The sequence below is a fragment of the Leptinotarsa decemlineata genome, unplaced genomic scaffold (genome assembly GCF_025532065.1).
Source record: "Leptinotarsa decemlineata unplaced genomic scaffold, Ldec_3_MD MMD2_tig00004307_RagTag_RagTag, whole genome shotgun sequence".
In the NCBI taxonomy this organism is placed as follows: Eukaryota; Metazoa; Arthropoda; class Insecta; order Coleoptera; family Chrysomelidae; genus Leptinotarsa; species Leptinotarsa decemlineata.
Window position 1 is genome coordinate 5,158,382 of NW_027412606.1, and position 17,936 is coordinate 5,176,317.

Genomic DNA, 17,936 nt, shown 5'->3' on the forward strand with positions numbered 1-17,936 from the left:
CTACGACCACGTTTGAAGTCAGCAATTCAACGTTTAATTGTTGTTTCTGATGGAACATAGTCCTTATAACACTTTTCAAGCCATTGTTTCGCTTGGACGGTATTTTTTCCCATCAATAAACAGTGTAAAATAACATGAGTAGTGTCACTCTTAGGACAACGATTTACAAACTTATGAGGAGAATTTCAACAGCTTTCTTCTGAAGGTTAGTAGGGGTTCGTAGGGGTGCGATAGCTGGTTTACAGAAAAAAACATATATATCTATGTGTTCGGTCAGAGACTGTTCAGTCCATGTAGTATCAAGTATAGTTCTGTTTTTTTTTTCTCCGTGGGTTGATCAATAATTGACTACCCTGAATAATCGAACTAAACTTTATTTCACTTCAAATACAACAAATACTTCAACTAAAACTTCAACTCGACTGTCTGAATGTCTATCGGCTAATTGATCACTTCGCGTATCGTACTGTATCTTTCACTTGACTGTCTCGATAGGCCCGCCGCAAGCGTTTAAATATTGTAATCGAACATCGTAGAAAGTTCGCCGAAGTTCTGTCGAAGTCGGTAGCATTATTCTTACTGCTTCTCGAGAGGCGGGAAATCATCGTACCTTCGCGCGCTCTTAGCTAGTAACGCTGGTAACCATAAACGTTTCGTTTATGGTTACCAGCGGCGGCCGGCGTTACTTTTTTTCGGGCATGATCTACAACAGTTCCTTTGAATGATATTTGTTTCAATTCATAAAGAATGTTCGGAATACAAACTGAATGGAAATATTATACGAGTATTGTGCAAAAAGTACAGAAAATAGCCTGCACGAGTGGACTGTATTTGCTGTTGACACTTGAGAAATTTTGCAACCTACTGTATCCACAATCCCTAATACTTCACAACAATCAAGTTGTGATTGACTTCATGAACAGTTTCGTTTTTTCTAAATGATCGATCCCCGATAAAACTTTGAAAAAGTGTGTAAATGAATAATAATGAAGTTCTATTTAATTTTCATTCAGGATGGACTCCGATATTCCAGTGCCGTATGGCCGAACAGTTGTAAGAAAATATCCAAAGCAATTCGAGCTGAATCTAAATAAAAGAAGAGACGTTCTTGTGGCCATTCTGGGTTCACATTGTTTTGGTAGAAGTCACAGGTGGGAGTATGTGAAAGCGTTACAGAAACATATAGAAATTGACGTATACGGCAATTGTGGACCTTTACATTCGTAAGTACATTCAATTTATGATTACATTTGACAGTAAATAAACTAGATATTATACTATGTTTCCTAATAGTAAAAAATAATAAATGCACATTAGAAATGCAAAACGCTGATAGACTCCACATACAAAATTTTGTGGTCCACCGGTCCATCCTATTTTTGTATCTAGTGAGTAAAAACATGCTTCCAATATAAAGTCATTTGAGGTTTTTTTGAAGCGAAATAATGCCTTCATTACTTCAACATTTTCGAGAAGTTGGTTATATATCCTAGGTCCAATACAATTGAGAGAATTTGATGTACCTAATATTGAGTCTCGTATGGAACGTGATAATAATTTTTTTGCCTTTAAATATATAGACGCATATTTCAAAAATATATAAACTTGAAACGTAAAAGTTCATAAGAAGGGAATATATTTCTACATGAATCATCGCAGGAAACTCCTGCCATTAATCTGAAAATTTTTTTTTGGCTACATAAAACACCCAGGGCAAGGATAGTATTACTTCAAAGACACAACCAATTCCTCATTTTTTATTTCACTTCAGAGTGATAGAAATTTATCAACTGATTTTGTTTTTTGAGCCCAAACGAATTCAATGGAATTGAGTTTGCAAAGATAAGGGGACAGAAGCAGAATTTTTCGTACTATATTAGTCGATCACAACATTATTCCTTCAATGATATAAAAAAAATGTTTCAGGTGTCCCGGCCACTTCAAATTGGACTGTCCAGACATAGACAATTACTTATTCTACTTAGCGTTCGAAAACTCTAACTGCAACGACTACATCACCGAGAAGCTGTGGTGGAATGCGTTCCAGAAAAATTCCATTCCGATAGTGATGGGTGCTAAACTATCCAACTGCAAGATGCTGCTACCACCCAATTCCTACATACATATTGATGACTTTGCCAGTCCTGCTGTATTGGCCCAGTACATCAAAAGGTTGAACGAGACAGGCGAATTTCGAGATTTCTTTCAATGGAAGAGAAACTTCGAAGTTCTTAACGAACATGGGTACTTTCAAAGCAAATCTTTTCATTACTGTCGGGTGTGCCAAGCTTTGAACTACAATGATAAAAAACAAAAAACATACAGAAATTTGAAAGACTTTTGGAGTCCACAGAGAGACTGCTATCCAGCTTGGGATGCGTGAAATCCTGCTGTAAACTACAAAATCTGGATGCGCTGACCGAAAGTAAAATGGATGTCAACTCAACTTGGTTTAAGTTTACAAAAAATGTATAAATATACCAAAATATGGCAATACCAACGATGCTGTTCAGAAGAAACTAGATTTTGGTTAAATCAGTTTTATATTTTTGTGAAATTACAATAAAACTAGTCTGACATTGATTATATTGTTGAATTGTAGCTTCCTGTAAGCAGATACCGATATTAGTGAATTCGCAATCAAGCGTCGTATAATCCTAGAGGAAAAATATGTGAGCAAATAATCCCTATAATAGAGATATCCAAAGTCACTATGACCTTGAAAACAAGTTCTTAATGATTATTTCTTATTTCCAGGGAAGCGAATCTGAAATTTAGACTTTCTTTTAAATAAATCTCAAAATTCTTATATAAATACCAAAATCATTAACCTCAAATTCATAAAAAAGTATATAAATTTTTTTTACTATAATCAATAGACTGTATTCACGTAGTAACAGCACCTTTAAAACGTTATAAATGAGGATTCAAAGAATCCAGAACTCAAGCTTTGGATTATCTTTTAGGATGAGAAAATTTGACCGCATAAACCCCGCTTTCACAACTACCGAAACATTGCGGAAACTCCACCTATTAACACAGGTACAAAAAACACTATCTACAAACACCTCCTTATATTTGAGAAACAAACTGAGATTTGTAAATGTCAACAATGTAGCAAGGAGAAACCTACATAATCTAGTAGTTCCATAACATACTATTTTTAAGCGAAGGTTTTGTTAATATTTGTGCATGATTCAATTAGTTCAGTACTTGCATATTTCACTGCATAATCATCATCTTTTATTAGTAGGGTAATATGCAATACTTCTAAATGAATAAATTTTTTTTTCTCCTTCATGTTGAAAACACTGAAGAATGACACTTTACCCTTTCATTTGTTGCAATGAATAAAGTAATTTTTTATTAATATTATTATTACTGTGTTCCGGTACAATGACTTTATAATTGCCAAAAGAAACATCACAACAATATCTAAATTACACAGTAAACTCAAAATTACATTGATGTATAAGCAAAAATCGAATTCAGTATATAAAATTTTGTCTCTGAATGGTTCTAAAATGTATGCAAGACAAACTTCTAGTCCCTTCAGTAGTCGCATTATTTCACATAAAAGCGACTGTAGATGAGGTGTTAATTCTCGCACGTCAACTGAATATGTCATCATGGAAGACCATAGAATAGTCTTCGAAAATCCACAAATTTTAAGTATAGGTGGCTAATATTCTTTTTATAATTCTGCACAACTGCTTGCCTTTTCATTAAAAATTTTCTCTTGGATTACCCATTTTTATGCTGAATCGAAGCGGGATTTCTTTCAAAAGGTCAATTTCTCAAAGCGAGGTAAAAACATTTACTTTCATGACAATTTTGCTGCCTCCCAAAATTTCCAATTATCGAATCAGTTTCAACCAAATTGTTTTACAAGACAGAAAAAATGCTCGTTTTGGTGCAATTACATATTTGAATATGATTTTTAATTCTGATCATCTTCAATAACAATTGTTGATATTGTGATTTGCAATTAACACTTATTCTGATGATTAGATTACCTATATCTAAGGTGTTGGTCACGAAGTTGATTATGCTTCTAAAAGTTGTGAACAAAAACTATAGACAGAACTATATCCTAATTATAATTATCCTTAGACTACTACTAATATTTTTAATGAAAATAAGATTATATATGAGTCATAGTTTTTTAACATTTTTGGTGAAAATCTCCACGAAGGTGTATAAAAAAAATCTGATTTTCTCCACAAAAAATGACTTTTCTTCAAGATATTTATCAGATAATCACACATCATATTATTATGTGCAATGTAATTTCAATAAGGAAAGTATTGAAGTCTTAATTCCACTAAAACCAAATTTGATAATCGAACAACAATGAAGTCTTCCAGTGATTCTCCAAGAATGAACAGATACCTAAACATGAAATTCTTCGGTTCTTTAGATCACAGATCCGATCACTGGTCATACAAAACACATCTTATATGCACTCACCTATATCACACGGTCTTTAGTTTTTAGAGCACCCTCACAAAGCTCACTTTTTCAGTCCTCGCGATAGTAAAATCGCGTCGAATCGAATAAAAAAATCGAAAAACGAAAAATAAATAATCTAAATATCCTATAAAAATAAAATTAAAATACTGTCAAATAATCAAAATAAAATGAAGATAGCTGCATCTTCTTCTCAACGGCTTTCGCGATCGCTGCAAAACATTTAGGATGGGAATTTTTGTTTAACCATTTGAAAACGATAAGAAAATTTCATTTTTCGAACATAAAATTAGTTTTTATTAACCATGTAACTGATGGAAGGGTAAAATAAGAAGCCTCGTTCATAATGGGAATAAGGATACATACTCGTGCATGTAGATGAGATCCCATATATGGACAAGGTACTCCACAAACACAAAATACCTAAAGGTAAAATTTCTAGAATCGAATTAAATTCGTAATAAATATAACTGACACATCATACAACTTTTATTTTAAAAGTTGCTATAATGTAAATCAATGGGAGCGTTCATACACCATACTTATGAGAGTGCCTGAATAAAATAAAAGTTTGGTGTATGGTCCAGCCATAAAAAGTAAATTCAGAACTTTTTTGTGGGTATTCAAATATATTTTATTTGTTGGTACAATTGTTATAGTGGTACTTGGCAGTCTCCATTTCAGTCTGAAAGCTTAAAGGCCCTAAGCCACTGAAGTAGAGTGCTTAACTTCAAGCGGGCTTAAAAGTGATTTTCGTTACGTTGTATATACAATTTACGAATCAAGCGAGCTTAAGGTCTGAGCTAAGAATAATACTATAGGGAAAAAAGCTTCATAGGTATGTTTCCTGCTATAATCAACATTTTTGTAACTGAATTATTCCAATCATGTTCATTCCGATGAGTTGACTGATCTTCAAGTAGATCAGGTGCAGACTGTGGTATTCAGGTAATCTACTTGATGATGTCAGCATGGTCCTGCTGCTGAATGAACGAGAAACATCTACGACACTAGTCTCCGAAAGGTCTCTTGCATAAATGTCTGTCCAATATGATTCAATATTCAGCCTTATATTATCCAGGAAAGTAGTTGTTTTCCGCCAGCGTTTACTAAAGCCTACTGTATACGTAGTTGAGAGAGATTAATGTTTCGAAGTTCATTTCGAAATATTTATTTTTTTATACGTATATATCTCTCCTCGATAGTTTTCATTTTTGATTTATGGAACTTCTAGGCTTCTCAGAACCAGAACCTGGAGTTTTTTCCCAACACCAAACCGTTACTGACACCTCTTGAAGATGATCACTTGGTGATCGAAACACGTCTCGAGGTGTTGAAATAACGGGTTGGTGTTGGGAAAAAAACTCCAGTAATATTCATTACCACACCAAAGGTTCCAAACACCAAAGGTTCCAAACAGTGCATCACAAATCAGTTATTTGCTCAGCATAAATGTTTCTCTGATGGTTTCCAATATTTAATGTGTCCGTAAATATGAAACTGGGGTATTTTGAATACAAAGTTAATTAACAGTAATTAAGTTTTTATCAGGGCCGAGTATATTAACCCGAAATAGTAAAATTGTATGACTATTATTACTTTTTTAGCATTCAAAAATTATCTTAGTTATAATCAAAAGTAAAATGGGGATTTTTCTTCATTTGTGGTAATTGCAATTACACTTATTAGTTGATTATGTTAAAACGAAACAAGAATACTTAGCATATTTATTGAGGATTCATTATTCATTATCATTATTAGCTCAACCTAGCTCGGTTGAAAAATTAAAATCAGCTTAAATATTAATATTATACATCGTACTATTTTTTTCTGAAGCCGAAAATACAAGTGAAACGCCCGCAAAATTTTGAAATGTTCAAGCAAATCGTGCCCAGCAAGCTCTATGAACAGAGATGAAGAAGAAGAAACTTATGTGAATTTCAAATAGAAGGGATCTAATATTTGGGGTACTGAAGTACTGACGCCCGACAATAATTCAATATTGTCAATTTTGGTCTGCGGAAGCAGAAAATCCTTTATCATAAATACAAAATAGAAATTGAATTAGGTGAAAAGAAACAAAAATCGTAGACTTTCTTAGTACAATGGCATGTTAATGAATGGGAGCATTCATACTATACACCATATTCAAGTTTAATGTACGATTCAGCTATAGAAACAATTAAATGAGAACGACCAAACTTGGACTTTTTCTCGAGATCTTTAAGTGTTTCTTGAAAGTTCTATGTTTTTCTAACAGCTTTCTATAGCTTCTAACCAAGTTTTCAACCATAAGTTTTATTTCTCAAATATAAGTTGTGATGTGTATATATATATATATATATATATATATATATATATATATATATATATATATATATATATATATATATATTCATTCTATTCAAGTATTCTATATAAGTATAGAAATCTTGTATTGAATCATAGAATCATCACCCATTCTACTTCTTGACTGAAGAAAGCCATATTTACTCAATACATGTAAAAGAGAATAAATTTAATATTTTTTCTCTCTCTATAAAAGAAATGGTAAATTACTATATACCTTTGGTTCTAAAGATACCCCTATACATAGATTTTTCGCTTTTTTTCTGGGTCTTGCTTGATTATGAAGAACTATAGAAACTAGGCTAATCTTTTACATCAGAAAAAATACTCAAATTAATTATTCTAGGAATCTTATTCCTCGAAAAATGATGCATTATGAATAGTTTGGAGGAGCACATTATAAGCTAGATTCTGGTTTCAATTCATAAAATAAATTCAATTATGAAAGGTTGAGTACACTCATTTTAAAAATACAATATGAATTTATATGGTCCTTCAGTAAACCTTGAAAACACCTTTACATTCTTATTAATATTAATTGAAGATTATTGTATTTCTAAAGGTAGTATGAATCATGCATTCTTTTTGATGCAACTCAAGTAGGTCTATTTCCTTTATTGCAGTAGATTTACACTACATCTTGTTTTTAAGGAATCCACATTTTTAAAAAAAAAATGTTAAGAGATTGAATAATCATAGAAACGACTATTGAATTCAAGTGTTTAATAAAAAGAACAGTCTCAAAAGTTGCAAGTTATAAGAAAGAATATGTGCATATTTCAATCCATCTTTTCTTTAAGAACAATCTGAATGTGACTGTTATGACGCATATAAGGAGTTATTTTCCCATGAGCTCTGTAGGTTCTTCTAGTGGAAGTAGGAGCTTGGTTAACTTGAATGTGATGAATCAAAAATTCTGATGGATCTTTACCAAGATATTCACAACTGGCTGATGCATTTCGCAACAGATCTATCATACACTTTGCGCTATTCTTGGGCCAGCGTCCCTAAAAAATAATTATAGTGCCTTAAACAAGTAGATAAATATTGATCAATGTCATACATTTACGATTTTGAACTGCTTTGCCTGGGAACATTTCCCCACTCCACTTTTGAATTTTCTAAAAGGAACACACTCTTTGTGAGCAAGAACATTTTTTAAATATGAGTTCGCTCTTGGGACAGTCATATAACGGATCGCAGCAGCCACCTCAACAAGATTTTTGAATTTTACTGGTATATTGGAAGCTTTGGCTTTCACCAATTCCGAGTCAGCTTCAAATCCATGTTTTTGAGAGTAATGGTGAGATACTCCGTTTTTCACCATCTTGAAAGAATAAAACGAACCAAGAACCAAGTATTATTTACCTACTAGTATGATAATTTTATCTTACCTTTGATATCCAAAATATTAGAAGAGCGGGAAAGTAGACAGCAACTAGCTTCTATGACTAAAGTGGATGGTGTTCTATTTAATGACATATGACATGACAAATTCCGTTTTATCAAGCCTACTGAACGTTTGACCTACTGGCTAAAAACGTATTTTCATGGGCATCAACTATTGTACTGCTGCAAGTGATTCGCAGTGAAATATTTCTACTTTGCCATCCTGAATATTTAAGTTTTAACTTAAACACCAAAATGAAATAATGAAAATTTCTTATATTTTTTTAGGTCATTAGATATTCGAAAATTTGGAAATAATCTGTGGTTTAATTACAACCCAATAACATCTCCTTTGGACTCATTTTGAACGATTCCGATACTGAGATGATAATTTTAATTCATGCTTTATGATTTCTCTCCCAGTTGCTACTTTTCATTCCATATTTCATTCGACAACTTGAGAATGGTACGGTGAGTGAATTTGAAATATTTTGTCGAATTCATCACAATATTCAGTAAAGTGAAATTTATCAATATTTTCAATGTTATCTAGGATGTTTCTTTAGTTTAGGTAATCTTGGCTTTGCCGCCAATGTCTGTTTGACATGAAAAATCATTAGTGAGAAGAGTATTTTACGCTGTGAAAGCAATCATCTAAAGAGCGGGAAAACCACAAAGAAGGCGACATCTAAATCTAATAATTTGAATTTCAAACTCGGGAAAACCTTTTTTGTCAACATAAGAATCTATGATCAATAATTATTCATTTATTGTAATATTAATTAACAGAAACTCAAATATGTAAAATGAAGAAAAGAGAATTCAAACTATCTATGTTTTTTACCAATTTTATTTGTAACTAACGTTGGAAAATTTCAATTCTCTTTTCTTTATTATGATTACCTACCACGTAGTAACGGCTACATCTATCAAAGTACGTAAAAGTTAGCTCATCAAGAGACGAGTAAATTTGGAAAATTTTGTTCAGGGGGGTAGTGTTTATAAATAAGTCAGATGTAGCAGAGGATTGCAAAAATAAATCATAATCGGTAATGATGAAATGATCTGGCTCGTGAGTACATGAAATATTTCAATTTATGTGTAAGCCAGAGAACTTGTACATTGTATCTTATTGAGTTTGCAGGTTCGGCAGTATTAGCAAACATGTATGTTTTTCCAGTCAATTTTGCATTAATTAACTTTGATTTTGCGAGTTTATGCAAATTTGATCTTGATATATGGAGCATGCGCCTATACAAAAGTTAGGGAATCCCTGATTTTATCAAAATTTCAAAGCATTTTCCGATGATGAAACCAGTGCATTATTGATATATTTCTATCCTTCATTATCCTTTCATTATTGTATTAAGAAATTGAGAATAGAGATACCTATAGTGGGCTACCGAGTTTACCAATGAAAAAAGCAAAGACAAAAATTAAATATTGAGAGGCAACCATCGACATAACTTTAATGGGTGATTGCAGCAAAAAGCCCAGAAAGAAATGCTATACATTTACAAATAAAGTTAAGTTCAAATAAATATTGTACTGAAAGATGTATTGAGAGGACTAGCGGCCTACTACGCTAGTAATCAGGCTGGACGTTGACGAGATTGTCAATTCAATAAGTTTTATTTTTATTCGAAGGCCTCCCGAGAAGGAGGTAACCAGTAAAAATTGAAGTGTTTTTTATTAAAAAGTCAATGAAAAAACTCAGGGTGGCAGCATTGTCTTGAGCAAGACAGCTTCTGTTCACTATGGACATAAGAAGTCTGGCCAAATGCGCTCGAATGAGAAGCAATTGGCTATAAAGATTAGAAAGAGAGAGAATTCTTTTTGGAATTTGGTGATTTTTATTTATAGATATTTGGTAAAGTGTGACAGTGACATTATTATTATTGACATTTGTAAATTGTAAATGCAAGGGATAAGGGATCAAACTTTTAACGTTATATCCAGCGAATGATAGAAGAATTTTTACGAAGAGGAAAACAGGTGAAACTTCATTTTTTTTTATTAAAGATAATTATTTGACATTAAATATAATTTTTTTCCTAACGTTAAGATTTGGTTCAGAGTCCTCAATTTGTTAAATTAAGATCTAAACTTTCAAACTGGCATATCATTATCAGTGAAGAAAATATTTAAGAAAAGTTGGACATCATCTTCATGAAAAGTAATGTAAAGATGTTTTGTCCTCATACAATTTCATTACAGAAAGTGTAAAGAAGCTGGATTTTTACCCCAGTTTCATATTGTAGGAATTCATGTTGGACAATTTTATGACTTCAAACAAGTGTCAACCGTCCTTAAAAGACAAGCCTGAGCATGAGTAAGCTCGGTTATCTCTTGATTTCTTTCTCGGTGGTTGATGTCAAAGTGATCCTAGTTTCCGAGAAGTCAACTTTTTCATTTTGGGATAAAAGGCATATTGCTATTGAACAAGTTTTCAATGCACCCAGCGGGTTTATGTACCTTAATACCTACTTGGTTACTGTCAACCCAAACCGAAGTTTTCTCCAAATCTTTATTAAGATATAATAATTTCCTATATCAGCTAAGATATGCTTTGACAGTTAATGTTTTGGTGCCTAAATGAAACAAATGTGCAACGAAGCTATCTATTGAGTTTTTGGACAAAGCCTAATTTCATAAAATAATCATTTATATGAGTGAATAACATATTGAAGATTCTACTAAAAATTATTTCCAATTGTTTGTGCTTGTTTTCTAATCAACATTCTTTCAGTGCAAGAACCGGTAGCATCCATCATGCTGAAGCCTAAAGCACTAACGCAGGTTCTAAGCCAGGCAAATACTGGTGGTGTGGAAACAACTTTGTAAGTTACTGAATGGAAGTTATGACATCATTAAATAATACATTTTCAGACTGCTCAATACAGAAGGATCTCTGTTGGCTTATAGCGGATACGGAGACAAGGATGCAAGAGTAACAGCAGCTATAGCAAGTAATATTTGGGGTGCTTATGAAAAAAATGGCCGCAATGCTTTTCGAGAAGATCACCCCCAAATTATCCTGATGGAGTGCCTGGAAGGACGCATTGCCATAACACAAGTTGCAAATGTTTTACTCTGTTTGTATGCTAGAAATGCTACTGGTTTTGGAATGCTTAAACGGAAAGCAAGTGCATTGGCTTTGTATTTGGAAGGTCCTTTAAAACAGGTGGCTTCTTCAGATAGATGAGATATATCCATATCGATTGTGAAGTTGAACATTAGTGCTTAAGTAATCAATCTTCTTTTAGGTACAAAGGTGATATTTCTTTATTATGGATATTTGTGTGATAAAATTCAAATATTTATTACTGAATCTGGAGTTTTGAATATTTTGAAGTAATATATTGATTTAGTGTACTTTCATGTTTTTTGGGTTTCTAACCTTCAATAATCCGAAAAATAAATATAGATAACCAGATAATCTGTTCTGTTGAAAGGGCAGATTGAAAGAATACAATCTTGAAAACGATATATTTTCACAAACGCAATAATTAGACACTTAACTGTCATTTCCTGACATTCAGTATACAGATCGATTGTCAATAGAAAATAAATATCAGATGTTTTGAATGTGAGGTACACAATTTTCAATGCATGTCTTTATTGTAAACAAATTCTCTGCATCAATATAATTACCAATGAGAATCCGAAAGATAAAATCATATAAAATTCAGAGTTTTATTATTGCTTGAGGTTGTTTTTAGTTTATTTTGTTGATATGAGCAATTGGAATCTTTGGGAGTAACTTCTAATTATTATATGCAAGCGCTTTCGATAGAAGGCTGTGCTGTCATCGTTATGGTTCTACTCAAACTGAACATTGTATCTTCTTGTTTGTTCTCTTATATGGTTAGAACGCCTTAGTGCAGGTATTTGTCTTCTCCTTTCATCCGGATGTCTTTAAATTTGCCTGGACTTGGGTTACATCAGGTAATATCCTTTGTGCTGGCGTTTCTTTAGGTTCATTGTTTCTAGGAATGTGTATTGTATTGCATATTATATTGAATGTTAGGTTTTGTGTATTGATTTGGTCAATCCAAGACACGAGTTTTCAATTAATATAATTTCGAGCGGTTCAAATCCAATGTACATGAAAAAGGTTGAAATGATAAGTTTAAAATGCGTTGTTTTAGAGCTTTTTTTATGAAAACTACTTTATTTTTGTCAGGAGGAACATTCCCCATTTGCTACCTGGAGCATCTTCACTTGTAATTTTTCAACAGTTTGTACATAACTTTAAAATTCTGCTGATATGACTTTTAAATGAAAGGAAATGTACCAGAGAAACGAAACATTTTGAAGTAATTTTTATTACATTCAGAAAAGAGATAGTTCCTTATTAAGAAATAATGGCTTTATAAAAAAATTGAGAACAATAAGTATGCCTTAAATAAATTGCACAAATATCTTTTTCTTGTAATAACGTATATTCTGATCTCCCTGAAGAATAAAGAGATTATTTCCATTTACAGAATTAAGTGTTGTGTATTTCATTATATTTTTGCAAATAGAGCTGGAACAGTGATATGCAGAAGTTACGGTGAAAATGGAAAATTGAGAAACAAAACAGGTGTTCCAATTGAGAATGACAATAATTCAACAGTATGTAAATCTTTGAAGTAACAAAAGTTTATATCTTTTAAATATTATCAGAAAAGATAGCATGGAAAGCAAGCAAAAAAAATTAATATTCATATTTAGAGTTTTGTCATGATTTTTCTTTTCTGAAGAATAAATATTTAAAAAATGTTAAAAACAAAATAGGTTTGTATCAATTCTAAGGAGCAGTCATTACAAGAGACAGTCTAAAAATGAAGAGGTAACTAGTCTTATGTTTTAGCAAAATATCTTTAAATATCATCGTTTCAACAAAAACCTTTATAAAAAAACTTTGATGAAATTCAGGAATAAAAAATTACTGTACACATAATATAAGTCAAGCAAAACAAGAAAACAAGGTCAGAGATCATCACAGAGAGAGGTTTTGAAGTCCAAAGTAAGTTAAATGCCAGAGCGAGAAGCTACTAAGTTCAATTATTGCTTGTATTCAAACTATTGCACCCTTTTTCATATGTCTTTCATTTTCACAAGTTTGAGTGGTGTCCATAATTTTGTAAATAAAAGTTATAATTTCAAAGGGTAGAATCAGGCAGTACTCAGCATTAGACTTCAATTACAACACAAATCTGAGAAAATGTCTGCCCTGATTCATTCTTCGCTTGATCTAAAATTCTACATTTTTACATTCTAGAACCTTTCTGCTGAAGAACCTTAGCTCTATCTTCTCTTTCACCTCGGACTTCTGTACTTTCAGGAGCTCCATATTCTCGACTTACAACACACAAGAATTCTGCATGTTCATCAGCGCCATAGTTATATTGGGATCCAATATTTACTAACTGCTCAAATTTCCAACCATCAGACATGGTAGATACCATCTGTGAAAACGAGAAAATTTCAAAAATTTAAATGGTACTTAATGCAAAACAGTGAAAACATACTATATCATCAATTTCTTATTTGAAAATATATTTATTTATTCATATACCAGCAAACCCATTTAAAGTATATATTATAATGTTAAATTATAATTTATTGAAGATGTGGAACTTATAATGGACAATAACCCTTCCAAAATACAAATCATGAAATTATAAAACAATCATTTAATTATAATTAAAATGAAATCTGATATCATACTGAATTAAAAATTGCAACTAAGAATAGCTTGAAAGGCTTGAATTTAAAGTTTAAAATGGGTTAATTTAAGAGTATAAAACGACAACAATGAGCGACAATAAAACATATTCCACATATAAAACCTTAAACCAGACAGAAGAACAATACTCCAGGTGTGGACGGACCAGTGAACAATAAAGGGCTTTAATAGCAGTTGGGTCAGTGAATTGGTGGGTTAGCTGTTTGATAAACCCTAGCATTTTCATGGCTTTATGAATAGCCGTGGGTATATATAGGTCGATTGAAGCTTAAGGGGGATCAAGAACAACCTCAAGGTCTTTTATTTGATCAACAGACTTCAAGACATGATCATTTAAAGTATAATCAAAAGTGGTAGAAGGTACATGGAATCATTAAAAGCGCATGACATGGCACTTTGTGGCATTCAAGTCCATGCCATTTAAGGAGCACCAGATTGATAGATTGTCAAGGTCAGCCTATGGGCATCCAATGAGGTGTCAATAATCAGGAAAAGTTTTAAATCATCTGCAAATAATAGTCCTTTGGCGTGCCGAAAGCAATGAATAATGTTGTTAATGAATAAAATGAATCATAAGGGATCGAGGTGTGATCCCTGAGGAATACCAGAGGTTACTTCCAATAACGTGGAGTAGTGATAATTTGCTCTAACCATTTGAGTCCTATTTGTAAGATAACTATTAATCCATTCCAGTAGTACCCCACCTACACCATATCTGTTGAGCTTTTGGAGTAAGAGGTTATGGGTAACCCTGTCAAATCCCTTAGAGTAGTCAGTATACACAGCATCAATCTGGCAGCCCTTCTCCAAAGTTTCTGACAGGAAGTGGGAATAGGTAACCAAGTATAAATCTGTCGATTTTCCAACAGTTCCATAATGATGCCAGAGCAATCATGGGTAAGGTAATCTGCCAGAATATTCTCGAATATCTTGGGAATTGTACTGAGAATAGACATCGGTCGGTAATTATTAACGTACGACTTAGTACCCGATTTGTATATTGGGGTGACATAAGATTGTTTCCAATAATCTGGAAACACGCCTGATTGGATGGATTTTTCGAAAATATGGAAGAGAGGGCAAGACAAATAGAAGCTGCAATATCTGAGTACAATGGGTGGAGTAATTGGCAGGACCTGGACCTTTCTTTATATCAAGATTAGATAATTTCTCATAAATGGTTGAAATTGAAATGTGGTTAAGTTTTGATTCAATGTCAAAATCATCCAAATTAGGATTTAGATTCTGAGTTGTGTAAACTGATGCAAAATGCTTGGCAAACAGATCGGAAACTTGACTACCACAGGAGGCGAAAGAGTTGCCAAGATTCATATTGTTTGGTAAGGTGTTAGTGGATCTTTTAGTTCTAACAAAGTTCCAGAAGCTTTCAACATTAGTTTTAACCGAATCAATGTAATTTAAGTAGCATTGTGATCTCAACTGACTAAATATTTCATATTTTTGGGGAGTTCTGTTTTGTTTATTAGAATCTGATTATAAAATTTTGAAAATGCAAATTTTTGATAATAATATTTTTTGACTTATTAGAATTACAGAAAATAACTAGATATATTCCAGAAGTTTTGAAAACCTCCTCAAGATAATATCATCTACACACTACACGACAACTACAAACGGACTCTTCAAGGAACTCCTCCGACTTGCAATAAGAGTAATGCAGGTCGATTGAAAACACAGTACGGGAGCTACAACGGTCCTCTCATACAAGAAGCCTAGATGTAGAGAGGAAGAACATCGGATCAGAAAAAACCAGATGGGATTAATTTACAACAGAAACTCAGACATCCCAAGAAAATTCATTATTATCTGAAAAGGATTAAATACACTGCCGTTGAGAAACTTTTGCATGGACTTGGCGGCAGTCCAACTAAAGATAATTGGTGACGGAGGACCTGTAGAAATCGTCATGTGAATGAGCTAGCGAGAGTCTGTAGAGTAGACAGATTACAGCTCATATTTGGCTGTGATGCCAATGCGCACCACCTGACTGTGCAGGTACTGACAAACAAAAGAGGTGAGCATTTCCTACAGTTTACTAGAGCCAACAATTTGGACATTTTAAACATAGGCAATAAACCATCTTTCATTAACACAAAACGTAGGGAATTTTATGCTCAACATTAGGTGTTGCATTTATAAGTAACTATGCTGAGAACTAGAATATGTCTGATGAGGAAAGATGTTCAGATCATCGGCAAGTAAACTTTGAAATTGGATGGTTTCATACTTCAACTAGGTACATTGTATCAAAACCCCCTGGAAAACTAGGAAGTCTATAAGATAGTCTTGTAAACTTGTTTAGACTGGATGAATTTTGCAGTAGGAGATTCTACAGGTTTGGAGTTGACAGCAGATCAATTTTGAGAGCTATTATTTCTATGTATAGCAGGCATTATCCTATCAAAAACCAGATATCTATTTCAATCTTTCAGTAAGCAGTGCCAGGACTCTCAGATATCTCAGGTAAAGAACAAGGTGCCAAAATGGATCATCAACTTCATATATAGGCCCCGAACCAGCTGTGGGGGTACCAAATTCTTTGGTGTGGAACCATATTGGAAATTGACTCTATGAGCAACACAAAGAGTACTAAGAAAACATACCTGGGGACACGAATGGGACCACATGAAAAAAGAACTGTTTCAACAAAGCATTGGCTTAGAAAAGTTACAGGGCTACTCAATGGATACTGTTCATTGAGAGGACACCTGAACAAAAAGGGCTGAAAAAAGGGGAACTTAACTGCAACAATGGGACAGATACAGCTCTTCATATTTTATTTGACTGTGAGGCACTCAACTCCAGGAGGAAACCGATTTATGGACAACTCATATTGTGTCCAAACTATTACAGGAATTTAGATTTTTTGAATGAGTGTCATTAAAAAGATAAGAGAAAAATGCAACTGCAGTGTTTTTTGGAGAATTGGAAGTGGACAAAACAGACAGCTCCAAAGTATTTCACTTGTTTATAATCACACGAAAATGATCTTTATCAGCAGGAGTAAGTTTACGAACATAATCATGACAATATATTTGAAAAGGGAAGACTTTTTTGGAAGAAAACATTTTTGTGAAATTTAAGGGGATAAAAAAGTGAGTACCTGTGTTAGCTCGTCTTCATGACACTGTAGAACCCTGTACACATGCTTCTTGCCATCTTTGCCTGGTCTACTGTCTCTATGCATAATTCGTTCTTTTACTAATGTTATGAGTTCAGCAATATTATAAAATTCAGCCTCTTCCAGAACACCTTCTTCTGCTAAACCTTTATTAATTACCAGCTTACCATGCCTAAGGTAGTTTAACACAGGTGAGAAATAGTTTGGGTCTCTATCTATTAAATAAGCTCCAGTTTCATCCTGTGGAAATATCAATGCATACTATTACTTACATGATTCACATAATGACAAATCTAAAGGAAATGAGTCCTTACTTTATCTGATATTAAATCACTATCTTCTTGAATCAGTCTATACAAGAATGAATTAGGGTCTCTCGCCAAAGTTGTTTTAGTGGTGGAAAAATATGTACCGCCAACATTTAACTTCACCCACTGTTTATTTGAATTCATTGAAATAGTTTGTTTATTGTCATCGGTGATCATGACGTGATCCGCCATGTTTACTATTTCAATTTTCAGGCTATTTTTTCACGAGTAGCTTTTTTGACTAGATGTGACTAGAGACAACAGCTGTCTCTTACATACCACTTGAAGTCGATCATTTGTCACATCACAATCCACCATTTCTATGAAGATACACAAGCATACACCGTAAGATCTAAGTCTATTCGAAAGTGGAGAATTACATTGAATGAACATCACTATAGATTATATTCAACTGAAAAACGATTTTGGGAAATGTGTTTCAGAAAACGGAAAACGACCTAATATACTTTTCCACTTGAAAATAATAATCGGTCATAGAAAACAGAAACGGTTCAAAAATTATTGAAACACGTTACAAGAT

The 17,936-nt window shown here is 33.1% G+C and overlaps 4 protein-coding genes across 9 annotated transcripts in view; 2 read left to right on the forward strand and 2 right to left on the reverse strand.

Annotated features, from left to right (window-relative positions):
- The window catches only part of LOC111503011 (glycoprotein 3-alpha-L-fucosyltransferase A), a 46,183-nt gene extending 43,600 nt beyond the window's left edge, over nucleotides 1-2,583 (forward strand). For all 4 annotated transcript variants that reach the window (XM_074178825.1, XM_074178826.1, XM_074178827.1 and 1 more), the window contains exons 5-6: nucleotides 1,014-1,223; nucleotides 1,927-2,583. In XM_074178825.1, the coding sequence (XP_074034926.1) occupies nucleotides 1,014-1,223; nucleotides 1,927-2,383 (667 nt within the window). In that variant the 3' untranslated portion in view covers nucleotides 2,384-2,583. The remainder of the gene's footprint in view (nucleotides 1-1,013; nucleotides 1,224-1,926) is intronic.
- Nucleotides 1-4,639, reverse strand: part of LOC111503012 (uncharacterized) — an 86,647-nt gene extending 82,008 nt beyond the window's left edge. The window contains exon 1 of one of the 2 annotated variants that reach the window (XM_023157208.2): nucleotides 4,471-4,633. The gene's annotated coding sequence lies outside the window, so the exon portion shown is untranslated. Of the gene's footprint in view, nucleotides 1-4,470 lie in introns of both variants that reach the window. The other variant, XM_023157207.2, reaches the window with a different exon arrangement.
- Nucleotides 4,640-10,044: 5,405 nt separating this feature from the next.
- On the forward strand, nucleotides 10,045-11,583 carry Lamtor2 (Late endosomal/lysosomal adaptor, MAPK and MTOR activator 2). 2 transcript variants are annotated; one of them, XM_023157205.2, is made up of 3 exons: nucleotides 10,045-10,203; nucleotides 10,958-11,048; nucleotides 11,098-11,583. In XM_023157205.2, exons 2-3 carry the CDS (start codon nucleotides 10,981-10,983, stop codon nucleotides 11,411-11,413), a joined length of 384 nt encoding a protein of 127 aa, XP_023012973.1. In that variant the 5' UTR covers nucleotides 10,045-10,203; nucleotides 10,958-10,980; the 3' UTR covers nucleotides 11,414-11,583. The 2 variants fall into 2 exon arrangements, with proteins under 2 accessions (XP_023012973.1, XP_023012972.1); XM_023157204.2 differs by lacking the exon at nucleotides 10,045-10,203 and adding an exon at nucleotides 10,227-10,384.
- A 937-nt stretch (nucleotides 11,584-12,520) lies between these two features.
- Nucleotides 12,521-17,624, reverse strand: inc (BTB/POZ domain-containing protein inc). The gene is made up of 3 exons (XM_023157203.2): nucleotides 17,402-17,624; nucleotides 17,070-17,327; nucleotides 12,521-13,664 (listed from the first exon to the last, which is right to left on the reverse strand). The coding sequence occupies exons 1-3, from the start codon at nucleotides 17,585-17,587 to the stop codon at nucleotides 13,467-13,469; spliced, it is 642 nt and encodes a 213-aa protein (XP_023012971.1). The 5' UTR covers nucleotides 17,588-17,624; the 3' UTR covers nucleotides 12,521-13,466.
- Nucleotides 17,625-17,936: the final 312 nt, after the last annotated feature.